This window comes from Coenobita brevimanus, chromosome 40, assembly GCF_032717465.1.
Source record: "Coenobita brevimanus isolate Jiangsu-jjx chromosome 40, ASM3271746v2, whole genome shotgun sequence".
In the NCBI taxonomy this organism is placed as follows: Eukaryota; Metazoa; Arthropoda; class Malacostraca; order Decapoda; family Coenobitidae; genus Coenobita; species Coenobita brevimanus.
This window is the reverse complement of record NC_136993.1, coordinates 39,913,855-39,929,981: the sequence shown is the minus strand read 5'-3', so window position 1 is coordinate 39,929,981 and position 16,127 is coordinate 39,913,855. Positions and strand designations below refer to the sequence as shown.

General features: G+C 43.0%; 1 protein-coding gene across 1 annotated transcript in view; it reads right to left on the bottom strand.

Annotated features, from left to right (window-relative positions):
* Positions 1 to 16,127, bottom strand: part of LOC145397054 (ionotropic receptor 93a-like) — a 125,268-nt gene that overhangs the window by 61,020 nt on the left and 48,121 nt on the right. The window contains exons 2-3 of the mRNA XM_080270268.1: positions 6,154 to 6,270; positions 5,516 to 5,751 (exon numbers count right to left, since the gene is read on the bottom strand). Of these exons, the coding sequence (XP_080126394.1) occupies positions 5,516 to 5,751; positions 6,154 to 6,270 (353 nt within the window). The remainder of the gene's footprint in view (positions 1 to 5,515; positions 5,752 to 6,153; positions 6,271 to 16,127) is intronic.

Below are 16,127 nucleotides of genomic sequence, written 5' to 3'. Positions count from 1 at the left end.
TATGTACTGTTGAGGAAGTTTATGAAATTCTCGGCTTTAGAGTATTGGCAAAGTAAGCCAGATAAAAGTAAAAATTTACTACTTGATCTCCTAAGTCGATTCCTTTGTGACAACGGACCATGTATCTGCAATTTATTCTTATTTCCACTTCCCCCCTTGACAGTGAAATTGCAAACAGAGCAGGGATAGGCCATTGTATATTTTCCTTTGTCATCAATATGAACAGTCTGACAGTAGCGATATCTGTATGGTACCTATGGATAATAAAGGTGGATTTACTTCATTCTGGTTTATGTTACCGTTTTCTGTAAGCCGTGTTTGACCGTTACTTTTAATGATTGCCAATGGTTATTAGTTACAGTATATTTAGGTTCATATTGAGCAACATTCACATACCCCAAGCATTCCTTCATAAATCCTCTACCCAGTAATAGTGGAACAAGGCTGTAATGTCTGCAGTATCCAGTCTGAGCACGTGCATATTACATGAACTATGCCCTTTGTTTTTTTTTGTTTTTTTAATGCGAGGAAGAAGGAACCAAAGGGCATGAGCCTGCAATAACAGTTCCCTCCAAGAAAAAAAACAAAATACAATAGAGAGCCAAATTTGAGATCTATTCATTTCGAGATGCCTGGACAAACTGCGTTTGAAAGACTGGAGATTATAGGCAGCAGGAAATACAGACAGAGGGAGACAGTTCCATAGTTGACCTGTTGCACAAATGAAGGACTGGGAGTAATGGTTAACTCTTGCATTAGAGAGTTGGACAGAAAAGGGATGAGAGTTTGCTGTTAGACGGGTGCTACGCGCCCGTCGTAAAGGTGGAGGAATGCATGCAGACAGTTCAGAGGAGCAGTGACCATTAATGTAGCGATAGAAAAGAGATAAACATGCAACAGTGCGACGAAGAGACAGAGGTTGATGGGAGTCAGTAAGAGGTGGAGAGTTAATGAGACGAAAAGCCTTTGACTCCACCCTATTGAGAAGAGCTGTATGTGGGGAGCCTCCCTACACATGAGAGTTGTACTCCACACAGGGGCGGATAAAACCCGTGTATAGAGTCAACAATTGTGCAGGGGTAAAGAAAGAACGGAGTCAGCTTAGCACACCTAATCTTTTGGAAGCAGATTTTACAGGATGTAATATGATCTTTCCAAGATAAGTCCCAAGTGAATGAAACCCCAAGCATGTTCAACGATGATGCAGGATTAAGATGAATATTATTAAACATTAGTGGGTATACCTGTGGAAGATTTTATCTGGTTGAACGGAGTCAGCTTAGCACACCTAATCTTTTGGAAGCAGATTTTACAGGATGTAATATGATCTTTCCAAGATAAGTCCCAAGTGAATGAAACCCCAAGCATGTTCAACGATGATGCAGGATTAAGATGAATATTATTAAACATTAGTGGGTATACCTGTGGAAGATTTTATCTGGTTGATAGGTGTAAGAATTGAGTCTTAGATGCATTAAAAACAACCAGATTATTTTTACCCTAGTCAGAGATACGAACCAAGTCAGACAAAAAGGTGTGCCATAGCCTCATCCCTTGTTGGTTGAAGTAACTGCTGAGATGGGCGTTGCGGGAACCAAATGGAAAGGTTAAGGGTGGAGTCATCAGCGTATGAGTGGATAGGGTTACATGTACAGCTTAGAAGGTCATTGATGAATGAAAGGAAGAGAGTTGGTGATAGGACAGAGCCCTGAAGAACAGCACTGTTGATAGATCTAGGAGAAGAACGGTGGCCTTCTACAACAGCGGCTATAGAACGACTAGAAAGGAAACTAGTGACGAAGGCACAGATAGAAGGATAGAAACCATAAGAGGGCAGTTTGGAAATTAAAGATTTATGCCAGACTCGATCGAAAGCCTTTGAGATGTCAAGTGCCATGGCAAAGCATTCGCCAAAGTCCCGAAAGGAGGATGACCAGGAGTCTGAAAGGTAGGTGAGAAGATCGACAGTGGAGCGTCCCTGACGGAAACCGAACTGACGATCAGAAAGAAGGTTGTGATAGGAAAGATGCCTTTAAATTTTTCTATTCAGAATTGAATCGAAAACTTTTGAAATATAGGACGTTAAAGCAATTGGACGATAGTTGGAGGGTTGAGAATGGTCACCCTTCTTTGGGACTGGCTGAATGAGAGCAAACTTCCAGGAAGAAGGAAAGGTATAAGTTGACAGACAAAGGCGAAAGAGTTTGCCTAGGCAGGGCGTAAGCACAGAAGCACAGTTCTTGAGAACAACAAGAGGGACTCCATCAGGCCCTTATGCCTTGTTAGTATTGAGGCCAGTGGTGGCAGAAAATACATCAGCTGAAGAAATTTTAATGACAGCCATGAGGAAGTCAGAGGGGGAAAGTGATGGAGGAACAGCACTGGAATCGTCTAAGGTGGAATTGTAGGAGAAAGTCTGTGCGAAGAGATCTGCTTTATCAGTAGAAGAAATAGCTGCAGAACTATCAGAGTAGAAAAGAGGAGGGAAGGATGATGAGGTATAGTTGTTAGAAAGGTTTTTGGCAAGGTGCCAGAAGGAGCGGGAAGAATTTGAGTTGGAGAGTTGAGAGCATTTAGTATGGATGAAATTATTTTTAGCAGAGCGAACAATAGACTTATCACGATTCCGGGCAGAAACGTAAAGATGATGTGATTCAGAGGTGGGTTGGCTTATTTACTTTTTGTAGGCCCTTTTCTTGTTGCGGACAGCATTAGAACAAGCGTGAGTAAACCAAGGCTTTCTTGCATTAGACAAAGGATACAAGAAAGGAATGTATATTTCCATGGCAGAGAGAATAATCTCTGTAATGCGCAAGGCACACTGAGATGGCCCTTGGCCATGGAAGCAATAATCATCCCAGGGAAAGACAAAGAAGTACTGCCTGAGGGCCTCCCAATCCGCAGCTCCAAAATGCCACAGTCGACGTTTCCCTAGAGGGTCCACAGGCCATACCGAAGTGATAGGACAGGTTAAGGTGATAAGGTTGTGATCAGAGTAGCCCAATGGAGAGAAAAGATTAACAGTGTAAGCAGAAGGATTATTTGTAAGGAAGAGGTCAAGTATGTTGGAGCTCTCTCCAAGGCGGTCTGGGATATGGGTAGGATGCTGTACAAGCTGCTCTAGGTCATTAAGGATAGAAATGATGTAGGCTTGTTCACAAGGTGGATCAGTGAAAGGAGAGGAGAGCCAAAGATGGTGGTGAACATTGAAATTTCCTAAAATGGAGATTTCAGAGAAAGGAGAAATGGATAGAATGTGTTCCATCGTAGAAGTAAGATAGTCAAAGAATTTTTGATAGTCAGTAGAAATAGGGGATAAGTAAACAGCACAGATATATTTAGTCAGAGAATGACAGGAAAGCCGAAGCCAGAGTGTAAACGAGAGCAAGATAAGTCATTGCGTATATATACACAACAGCCACCTTTGGGTTTGAAATGAGTATAGAGAAAGTAGGAGGATACAGAAAAGAGTTTGCTGTCAGTTGCCCCAGACAGCTGAGTCTCAGTTAGAAAGAGAAGGTGATGTTTAGAGATGGAGAGGTGGTGCTCAACAGAGCGAAAGTTAGAGGAAAGGCCGCGAATGTTGCAGAAATGAAGAAGAAGTAAGTCAGACAGTGGTTCCAGGCAGCTCAAGTCGTCACTGGGAGAGGGGCGGAAGGTGGGGGCATTTATGCCCCCCCCCCTTTTTGAAAAGGAAGTGTAGTGTGTACCGTGCATGTAGTTTGATGTAGATAGTGAGAGAAATTTGTATTGGAGATCATGCTGGCCTACTGTCTGTGTAACTGAGACACTGAAAAAGTTCAGCAAAGGGGGATGGTCAGGAACTAGTCCTGAGGGCTGATGAAACGGGAGCTCCAGCACTCCCTGTCATCAGCTTTCCACCTCAGGAGTACTGCCCTACTCGACTCCTTTGTTACATATATCGCATGTATTAAATGCAAACACACACTTTATCTGCAATGTGTTTGTTATGAGCCACACATCTCAGCATTGTCCGAACATGGAGCTGTTGCCCTGGCAGAGTAATGGTGTATATTGCAATCCATTAAAGAAAACAGGTGAACATGCTCGTTAATGAATAAACATGTGATCCACTGTTCATGGTGTAGCAGTCAATATGACAATCTCCCCTCCCCATCAGTACCAATGTCTGAGTGCACACAGTTGTCGGGAAGAGGGAAGGGAGGACAGTGAATTGGATACTGAGGTTGTGAATCAGTTCACTTAACAGTTATGCATCCTTCATACCACGATTTACTCTATCAGTATAGGGTTCACAGTAATCTGACATAATGATCATGTAATACAGCTGGTAAGGCATCTCTCTACCTACCTATTAGCCCACCCCAGTACCGCTACCTATGTTCTCGAACCTAGTCAGTCTCCTCCTAGTAAATCACGTTTTCGTTTACATCGGTGTCATACAGACACTAACGAGAACACAGCCACGAATCACTTCTGTTAACTAGTATTTATTGTGCCAAGAAAAAATTCCTCTCTCCCCCTCCTTTGTTTTTAGTATTACAGTTGTCATCCATGATGTTACTATGTAAACGCAATAAGAATAGCTCCCAATCACTATGACAACACGTATGACATCACACAAATATTCTGTGGACTTTTTATAATTATGTCACCATGTGATGACAGTGTCATCACCATACACTAATAATGGAGGGTTTGTTTAATGTGCCACCCCGTGGAGAGTAGGAAATTGACGATATAAAAGCATGCTGGTAGACTCCCTAACCTGCCACGAAGTCAGCAAAAAGTTTAACGTCCTGACCATCAAATTCCGTAATCAGCATTAAACTATAGCTGATGTGGCACCATGTCACAAACGTATCGTATATCCATCCCATCCTAGCTTCCTCCCACAGTCCACTCTCCCCTACCTCACCACACATCTCCTGTAGAGCCCCCCCTCCCACCAGCCAGACCAATATTGCCCCCTCCTCACCCACCTCCCTTCACCTGTCTCCCAGGCACCCCTCCTTGCCTCATCCTGTGGTGCCACCTCAAGTGAACTTGCATTATTAAAGAGGTCTACCATTTTCAGGTTCATGGTCAGGGAGGAGGGGGGGGGGTCACAGTAATTTTTTTATTATTATGACAGGTGCAGGAATGCAGATAATGTTATAATGACTTATATGTTGGCCATCAGTAAATGTTGTATGGTTAGTGATGTTTGTCGAAAGTGACGTTTAGGAAACTTGTGTGTTTCATGTGAATAAAATACGACTATGAATAGTGTGCAATTATCTTATTACCATTTTCACAAAACGTTATTTCCAGTAAATTGTCAGGCAGGACATTGTTTGTATGCCACCAGTAACTGTGCACAGCAGCAATGATCACAGCGGTATGTTTGTCCTAGCAACCGAACGAAACCTGGGAAGTTCCATACCTATCAGTGTTACCAGATGCGGAGAGCATTATTGCACATCGCTGGTGGACAGGATGATGCTGCCTGATATGCCCGGAACTGTATATTCTTTGTTGCTGAGTTACCTACCGTTTGATAGATGCTGAGGTTTCAGCATTGATCGCCATGGTGTTCGTCATGGAAAATGTCCAGTGGGAAGCCAGTAAAGCCCTGAGGTCTTCCCTGGGCAGGCGTGTGACCACCAGCAGCCTCGTCGACCACACCAGGAGGCGGCCCTTGAGGGACCACTCGGCGAAGGTAGTGAGGAAGGCTGGGTCATCACTCACCACCACCACCATCACACACCATGACACCTGCCGCAGCTGCTGACGTCACCATGGTACAAGTTAGCTGTGTGGCATACCCGCCTTAGCAGTAATGTGACTTACCAACCCTCAACAGCAGGTATGTGACAGTAACCTACCTACCTCAGCAGTGAAGTGAGAGTGACCTACCTGCCTCAGCACTGATGTGAAAGTGACCTATCCGCCTCACCAGTAATATGACAGTGACCCACCTGCCTCATCACTAATGTGAAAGTGAACTACCCACATAAGCATTAATATGAGAGTGATGTACCCACCTCAGTAATGTGAGAGTGACATGCCTACCACAACAGTATATGAGAGTGAGCTACCTGCCTCAGCATGAATGTGACAGTGACCTACTCGCCACAGTAGTATTGAGATTGACATTTCAACCTCTGCAGAAATTTAAGAGTGACCTACCCGACGAGCCTGGCTGACCACCCAGGAGAGCTGTGCCTGCGTCACGTTAACGTCCTGGCCCTCCACACCCACCTCGAACACACCCACACCCCATGCCATTCCAACATCACCAATACTCTAATAGAAAATAGTATATAATTATGCTGAGTAAATTAGTTTTCATAGAAGAAGACCGTGAGGAAAATGTAATATTACTTGAAAAAGTCTTCATAATTATCTGTTTATCTGTCTATAACGAGATGCCTCAATCCTGCAAGGGGTGGCCACAAACATATTGCTCCCTTTGCTCTGTCCCCTCCCATTTCGCTTCCCTCTCCCCAGCTCACACCCTTTCTCACATATACATATCTTCGCCCTCCCTCCATCTCATCCTCGGTCTCTCCCTTCCTCTCCCCCTCCACCTCACTCACTTACACTCTCCTCGTCAGTCTCTCTCTCTCTATCCTCTCCACATGGCCAAACCATATCAATGGACTTCTCTTAATGCTTTCTATCACATCCACATCCACACCACAATGCTCCTTCACATCCTCATTTGTCAGTCTGTCTCTCCATGTAACTCCACATGTTCCTCCCAGATGACTGTCTTATTTCCACTGCTTTCACTCTTGACTTGGATCATTTCAACAAGGTCCAAGCTTCGCTTCCATATGTTCGAGTTAGTATCAGAATCCTATCATCTATCTATTTATCTATCTACTGCCAGACGCCTCAGTCCCGTTTGGGGTGGCCACATACAAATCGCCTCCAAGTCGCCCTGTCCCCCGCCATTTCACTGCCCTGCTCCCAACTCACACCCCCCTCTCTCATATACCTCTCCACCCCATCCCTCCATCTCATCCTCGGCCTCCCCCTCCCTCTTCTCCCCTCCACCTCACTCACATACACTCTCTTCGTCAGTCTTTCACCCTCCATCCTCTCCACATGGCCAAACCACCTCAGTGTGTTCCTCATAATCACATCCACATCAACACCACAACGCTCCTTTATATTCTCATTCGTCAGCCTGTCTCTCCACGTGACTCCACAGGCTCCTTTTAAATAACTCATTTCCACTGCTCTCACTCTTGACTTGTGTCCTTCCAATAATGTCCAAGCTTCACTTCCGTACGTTAGAGTTGGTATTACAATACTGTCATGTAGTAACTTTTTCACTTCCATGCTCACTTCCCTGTTTCTTATCACTGCTTTCAAAGAATCAGCAACCTTTCTTCCCTACTGTACCCTTTCAAGCACTTCACCCTCCAAACCTCCATCCTTACTCATCACACTACCCAAGTACTTAAACGTACTCACATTTTCCAATTCCTCACCATCCAACCTCACTGTACATTCACTAACTTCTCTCTCACAGACCATCACTTTACTCTTCTCTACATTCACCTTTAGATTCCGTTCCTTACACACTCTCTCAAACTCATCCACCAAGCCTTGCAGCTCCCCTTCGTCTTCACCCAACAACACAGTATCATCTGCAAACAACAATACAGGGAGTTTCCAAACACTATCCTCTCTCACCAGGGCCATTCCAACATCCACTACCCTACCTTGTACCTCTTTTATTACCCCATCCATGTACAGATTGAACAACCATGGAGACATGACACATCCCTGTTTCAAACCAACTTTCAAAGAGAAAAATTCACTTAGTTCACCATCCACACGCACTGCAGCCTTCGCACCATCGTACATACTCTTCACAGCATTCAACAACTTCCCATCTACTCCATATATTCTTAACACTTTCCACAATCCTTGTCTATCCACCCTGTCATATGCTTTCTCCAAATCCATGAAAGCCGCATACAACTTCTTTCCCTTCTCTAGAAACTTTTCCACTAAAGATGTAAGAATGAATATCTGATCTACACAACCTCTTCCCTTCCTAAAGCCTCCCTGTTCTTCTCCAACTAATTTCTCTGTTCTTTCTCTAACTCTGTCAATAAGTATCCTACCATACACTTTTCCTATTATACTAAGAAGACAAATGCCCCTATGGTTACCACACACTTCTTTTTCCCCTTTTCCTTTGTACAAGGGAATAATTATACCGAACTTCCAATCCTCCGGGACTCTACCTTCCTCCCAGGCCAATCTGCACATCTTCCACATCCATTCTACTACTCTCTCTCCCCCATGCTTCAGCATTTCACCACACACTCCATGAATTCCTGGGGCTTTCCCCGATTTAACTTTCTTAATTGCTTCCACAACTTCTATCCTACTGATTTCTTTCTGTCTTCTCACCTCCCTCCTTCTCCCAGCCATTCCCCATCCACTTATACTTGCATTACTTCCATCCTCTACGTTCAACAAATCCTTAAAGTGTTCTCTCCATCTGCTCACTTTTTCTCCCTGCTCCACTAGTAATCTACCATTTTGATCTTTCACTCCCCTGCTAACTTCACTTCCACCCTGTCTTACTCTTTTGACTTCTCTCCAGGACATTTTCATACAGTCCCTCCACTTTACACTCAAATTCCTTCCAAATTCCTCATCCACTCTCTTCTTACTCTCTCTTACTAATCATTTCACCTCTCTCTTTCTTTCCACATATAACTCTCTCTTCCACCTCTCAACTTCTTCCACGCCCCTATTTCTCATCCATTCATTGTATGCTTTCTTCTTTTGTGCCACAGCCTGTTTCACCTCTTCAGTCCACCACGCTGTTCCTTGCACCCCCCCCTCCGTCTTCTCTTCCTTCCACACGCCACATCACATGCTGCACATATTTCTTCTGTAAATATCTTACACACACCTTCCACGTCTCCCATCTGCTCCAATTCATATATGCCCAATCGTTCCTCCACTTCTCTCTTGTACTCTGCCTTTTTCTCATCCTCTTGAAACCTTTCCACTCTCCTTGCAACTACTCCTTCCTCTCGTCTTTCCCTTCTTCTATTCCTCCACCTTACTTGCATTCTAATTCTGGCCACCACCAAGTAGTGGTCAGAAAGTCCACTTCCCCAACCTCTATACACTCTTGCATCCATTACACATCTTCGCATCCTTTCATCCACACACACATAATCAATCATTGCCTTTCTTTCATTCAGTTCACCACCCACCCTTCTCATCACTCGCCATGTATACCTGTGGATCATTTTATGTCCGAAGAGGGTATTGGCTATCACCAACCCCCTCCCAGCACAAATGTCCACTAACGCACTCCCATTCTCATCTGTCTCAGCAGGCACACCCCACTCACCAACTATTCCATCCACCTTCACATTCCCAACTTTACCATTCATATCACCAATCAAAAACACTCTCTCATTCCTTCCAAACTTTTCCATGCACACTTCCACATTTGTCCAGAACTCTTCTCTCACTCTTCTAGCACGATCTTGCGTTGGTGCATACACACACACAATCGCCCACATTTGTATTCCAACTTTCAACTTTACCCACACAATCCTTGACCCAACTGATCCATACTGTCTTATGTTCCTCTTCCATCTTTTACTCACAACTATACATACTCCTTCCTTCGCCCTCTCATTCTCACCCACTCCTGCACATATACCCCATCCATACTCCCATTCTCTCACACTTTCTCCTCTCCATTTTGTTTCAGTTATTCCACATACATGCACTTTCGCACCCTCAAGCACCTGGACAATCTCTCTCTCTTTCACCTCATCATTCGCTCCTCTTACATTCCATGTACTCATTACCAAGTCCTTTGTCCGGTCCTGGGTCGTCATCGTTTGGTCAGTCCTTGTCCGAGGCTTCTTGTTTGTTTTTTTAGTTAGCTGTTTTCCGGGGAGGGGCACTAACCCTCCGCCAACCCTTTTAGTCGCCTTTTACGACAAGTAGGGATATTGGGGGAGTATTCTTGAAAACCCCCCTACCCCCAGGGGGTAGCGTCTATTTTACTTCCTTGCTCACTTCCCTATTCATTAATACTGCTTTCAGAGAACCAGCAAGCTTCCTTCCCTGCAGTACCCTTTCATGGACTACATCCACCAAACTACCATCTTTACTTATCACGCTACCCAAGTACATAAATACACTCACGGCTTTCATTTCCTCATGATCCAACCTCACTGTGCATTCAGTGACTTTAATTCTCTGGACGACTACAACTTTACTCTTCCTGGCATTCACCTTCAAATTTCGTTTCTTGTACATTCTCCCAGACTTATTCACCAAGGTTTGCAATTCCACATCGTCCTCATTTAACAATACAGTATCACCTCCAAACAACAGAACAGGAAGGTTCCAGAAGCTGTCCTCTCTCATTAGGATTACGTCATCCATTTTCCTACCATGTATCTCATTACAACTCCATCCTTATATAGACTGAACAGTCCCTGAGACATGACGCCGTCTTTGTTTCAGTCAGATAGAATAATTCACTCAGTTCACCATCCACAGGCAAAGCATCCTTACCACCCTCAGACATACTCTTCACGGCATTCAGCATCTTCGGACTTAATCGATATAGTCTTAATATTCTCCACATTCCTAGTTTATCCACCTAGTCATATGCTTTCTCCAAATCCATGGAGGCCGTATTCAGCTTCTTTCCCATTTGTAGAAGCTTTCCCACTGAAGATCTTAAGACGAATATCTGATCTACACAACCTCTTCTCTTCCTAAAACCTCCCTGTTCTTCTCCAACTCATTCCTCTGGTATTTCCTTAACTCTGTCAATTAGTATCCTATGATATACTTTTCCTATTACACTAAGAAAACAATTGCCCTTATCATTACCACAGACTTCTTCTTCCCCTTTTCCCTTGTACAGGAGAATAATTATACTTGATTTCAAATCCTCCGAGACTTTACCTTCGTTCCGGGCCAATCTGCACATCTTTATAATCCACATTACTAGTATGTTTCCCCCGTGTTTCAGCATTTTACCACGCGCCATCAGTTCATGGGGCTTTCCCCATTTTGACTTTCTTCATTGCTTCCATTACTTCCATCCTACTGATCTCTTCCTTCCTTTTCATCTCCCTCCTCCACCCAGCCACTCCCCATCCACTTATATTCGTATCTTTTCCATTCTCTGGGTATAATAATTCCATAAAGTGTTTTTCCATGTGCTCACATATTCTCCTTGCTCCACTATCAATCTACCATTTTTATCTTTCGCTACCCAACTGCTTTCTTTATCAACCTCTCTAACTCTCTTTACCTCCTGCCTAATAATCAAGATATTTATTGCAGTACAATAATGTCCTTGATAAAAGAACAATAGTATTAGTCAGTGCTAAGGGAAACTTGCAGTGTTGAAACCAAATTCTAGCTGTGAGACCATCATTGTGGTACTGAAATGAGCTATGAAAGTAACGATCTAATCCTGTTATGGACACTTTTTTAACATCCATAACGTATTCTTTTTTATTACCTTTATTATGGTGCTATTTTCTACTAAGCTGTCCGTGAGCAGCACTGGAAAGCAATCGCCTCGTTGCCAAGTTTCGAACATTGAACCAACCATCTGTACAGTTTCCCACAGACGATCTCTGGAATCTGAAATTAAACAATAACTCTCTCTCTCTCTCTCTCTCTCTCTCTCTGGGGAGCGCAGTAGCTCGGTGGTAGGGTGTCAGGCTCGTAATCGTGAGGTTGCGAGTTCGCGCCCCGCCCGGTGGCTGCTGTGCTGGGAGGGGTAGCGCTCTCCTGTAACCCTAGCAGGGCTATATGATCTGATGAGGTCTAGCTCGGGGATTAATCACTTATCCCTTCTCTCTCTCTCTCTCTCTCTCTCTCTCTAAAACAAGTGGGGTTCTTAATGAGGTTGGAAAAGAAAGCTATTAACATGAAGAACAGACACAAGGAGAGCAAGAGAGGTTCATATCGATCACAAACTCCGCAGAGTCGGCATGTTTGGGGAATTTCTTCAGTCCAACTGAGAGAAGCATCGCAACATCACCAGGAAACAAAATAAATGATGTCTTGAAGATGAGAAGCAGGGAGAGAAATATCACTGAGAATACCGTGGTCTATACAACACCTTGTAGAAACTGTTCTTCCCAATATTATGGTGAATCCTCCCGGGGCCTTAATGAAAGGTTATAGGAACATAAGAACGATGTAAGGTGCCAGAGAACATCGAATTCTTTAGTTGTTCACAGTGATGAGTATAATCACTTGCCCAATAGGAAGGAGACACAAATAACACACAAGGATTTATATATATGTGTGAGAAGGGCAATGGAAGCAGCTTACATTTATGCAAACTAGGGTGGCACAAGTAACCACCTTGACGGCCTTCAGTGCTGGGCGAGGGCTAGTGCGAAAACAGCTATGAGGAGGGGCAGCGAAGTCAGGTCAGGTCGTGGGGGGAGGTGACAGCCAGCAAGAAGGGGTAATCCCACCGGTACTTCAGTACCTCATGTCAGTCCAAATGTAGCATTCTCTTTGTTAGGGCCCCTGGTAGAAAAGTTGTGGAAAAAATTCAAGCCCCTCACCGTGTTGGCTGCGGACGTTTGGGCCACGGACGTTTGAGCCATGGGCCACCACCCTAGGACGTTTTGGCCACTGAAGGTAGGGCAAAGGTTAGGTTAGGTTAGTTTAGGTAAGGTTCACAACACTTCACACTTCAAAACGTCCTAGGTTGTTGGCCCATGAACCAATCGTTCATGGCCGAAATGTCCTACATTAGTTTTTCCTAACCTTCGTATAGAATCCACTTTGCCAGTACGGAACAATCATATATATACATATATATATATATATATATATATATATATATATATATATAGATAGATATATATATATATATATATATATATATATATACAGAGAGAAAAAGAGAGATGCGCACACACAAACAATATATATATATAGATATATAGATATACATTATATATATATATATATATATATATATATATATATACAGAGAGAAAAAGAGAGATGCGCACACACAAACAATATATATATATATATATATATATATATATATATATATATATATATATATATATATATATATATATATATATATATATATATATATATATATATATATATATATATATATATATATATATATATATATATATATATATATATATATATATGTATATATACATACATATATATGTATATATATATATATATATATATATATATATATATATATATATATATATATATATATATATATATATATATATATATATATATCTACAGTATCTATCTATCTACCTATCTATCTATCTTTTTTTTTTTTTTTAATGTGGGGAAGAAGGAACCAAAGGCAATGAGGCCGCAAAACCGTTCCTTCCAAGAGAAAAACAAAATACAAGAGAGAGCCAAATTCAAGATCCATTCATTTCGAGATGCCTTGACACACTGCGTTTGAAAGACTGGAGATCATAGGAAGCAGGAATTACAGACAGAGGGAGACAGTTCCAGAGTTGACCTGTTGCATAAATGAAGGACTGGGAGTAACGGTTAACTCTTGCATTGGAGAGTTGGACAGAAAAGCAGTGAGAGTTTGCTGCTAGACGGGTGCTACACGCACGTCGTAGAAGTGGAGGAATGTATGCAGACAGTTCAGAGGAACAGTGAACATTGAAGTAGCCATAGAAAAGAGATAAAGATGCAACATTGCGGCGAAGAGACAGAGGTTGAAGGGAGTCAGTAAGAGGGGGAGAGTTAATGAGATGAAAAGCGTTTGACTCCACCCTATTGAGAAGAGCTGTATGTGGGGAGCCCCCCCACACATGAGAGTTGTACTCCACACAGGGGCGGAAAAAACCCCTGTATAGAGTCAACAATTGTGCAGGGGCAAAGAAGGAATGGAGTCGGCTTAGCACACCCATTTGCATGGAAGCAGATTTTACAAGAGAGGTAATATGATCTTTCCAAGACAAGTCCCGAACAAATGAAACCCCAAGCATGTTCAAGGATGATGCAGGATTAAGTTGAGTATTATTAAACATAAATGGGTATACCTGTGGAAGATTCTGTCGGGTTGATAGGTGCAAAAACTGAGTCTTTGATGCATTAAAAACAACCAGATTATTCTTACCCCAGTCAGAGATACGAGCCAAGTCAGACATTAGGTGTGCCATAGCCTAATCCCTTGCCTGTTGAAGTAACTGCTGAGATGGACGTTGTGGGAATCGAATGGAAAGGTGAAGGATGGAGTCATCAACGTATGAGTGGATAGGGTTAGATGTACAGCTAAGAAGGTCATTGATGAATAAAAGGAAGAGAGTTGGTGATAGGACAGAGCCCTGAGGAACACCACTCTTAATAGTTCTAGGAGAAGAACGATTGCCGTCTACAACAGCGGCTATAGAACGACCAGAAAGGAAGCTAGAGATGAAGGCACAGATAGAAGGATAGAAATCGTAAGAGGGCAGTTTGGAAATTAAAGATTTATGCCAGACTCGATCGAAAGCCTTTGAGATGTCAAGTGCAGTGGCAAAGCTTTCGCCAAAGTCCCGAAAGGAGGATGACCAGGAGTTTGAAAGGTAGGTGAGAAGATCGCCTGTGGAGCGTCGCTGACGGAACCCATACTGATGATCTGAAAGAAGGTTGTGATAGGAAAGATACTTTAAAATTTTTCTATTAAGAATAGACTCAAAAACTTTTGAGATACAGGATGTTAAAGCAATTGGACGATAATTAGAGGGTTGGGAATGGTCACCCTTCTTTGGGACCGGCTATCTCTCTCTATATGTGTGTGTGTGTATAAATATGTGTACACACACACAAACATATATATATATATATATATATATATATATATATATATATATATATATATATATATATATATATATATATATATATATATATATATATGAGTTATTTAAGAGGAGCCTGTGGAGTCACATGGAGAGACAGGCTGGCGAATGAGGATATAAAGGAGCGCTATGGTGTGGATGTGGATGTGATAGGAAGCGTTATGAGGAACACACTGAGTTGGTTTGGCCATGTGGAGAGAATGGAGGGTGAAAGACTGACGAAAAGAGTGTATGTGAGTGAGGTGGAGGGGGGAAGAGGGAGGGGGAGGCCAAGGATGAGCTGGAGGGATGGGGTGTAGAGCTATATGTGAGAGGGGTGAGTTGGGAGTAGGGCAGTGAAATGGCGGGGGACAGGGCGACTTGGAGGCGATTTGTTTGGCCACCCCAAATGGGATTGAGGCGTCTGGCAATATATATATATATATATATATATATATATATATATATATATATATATATATATAATGCCAGACGCCTTAATCCCGTTTGGGGTGGCCACAAACAAATCGCCTCCAAGTCGCCCTGTCCCCCGCCATTTCACTGCCCTGCTCCCAACTCACACCCCCCTCTCTCTTATACCTCTCCACCCCATCCCTCCATCTCATCCTCGGCCTCCCCCTCCCTCTTCCCCCCTCCACCTCACTCACATATACTCTTTTCATCACTCTTTCACCCTCCATCCTCTCCACATGGCCAAACCACCTAAGTGTGTTCCTCATAACGCTTCCTATCACATCCACATCAACACCACAACTCTCCTTTATATCCTCATTCGTCAGCCTGTCTCTCCATGTGACTCCACAGGCTCCTCTTAGATAACTCATTTCCACTGCTCTCACTTTTGATTTGTGTCCTTCCAACAACGTCTAAGCTTCACTTCCATACGTTAGAGTTGGTATCACAATACTGTCATGTAGTAACTTTTTCACTTCCCTGCTCACTTCCCCGTTTCTTATCACTGCTTTCAAAGAACCAGCAACCTTTCTTCCCTGCTGTACCCTTTCAAGCACTTTACTCTCCAAACCTTCATCCTTACTCATCACACTACCCAAGTACTTAAACATACTCACATTTTTCAAGTCCTCACCATCCAACCTCGCTGTACATTCACTGACTTCACCTGTCTCAAAGACCATCACTTTACTCTTCCCTACATTCACCTTTAGATTCCGTTTCTTACACACTGTCCCAAACTCATCCACCAAGCCTTGCAGCTCCCCTTCTTCTTCACTCAACAACACAGTATCATCTGCA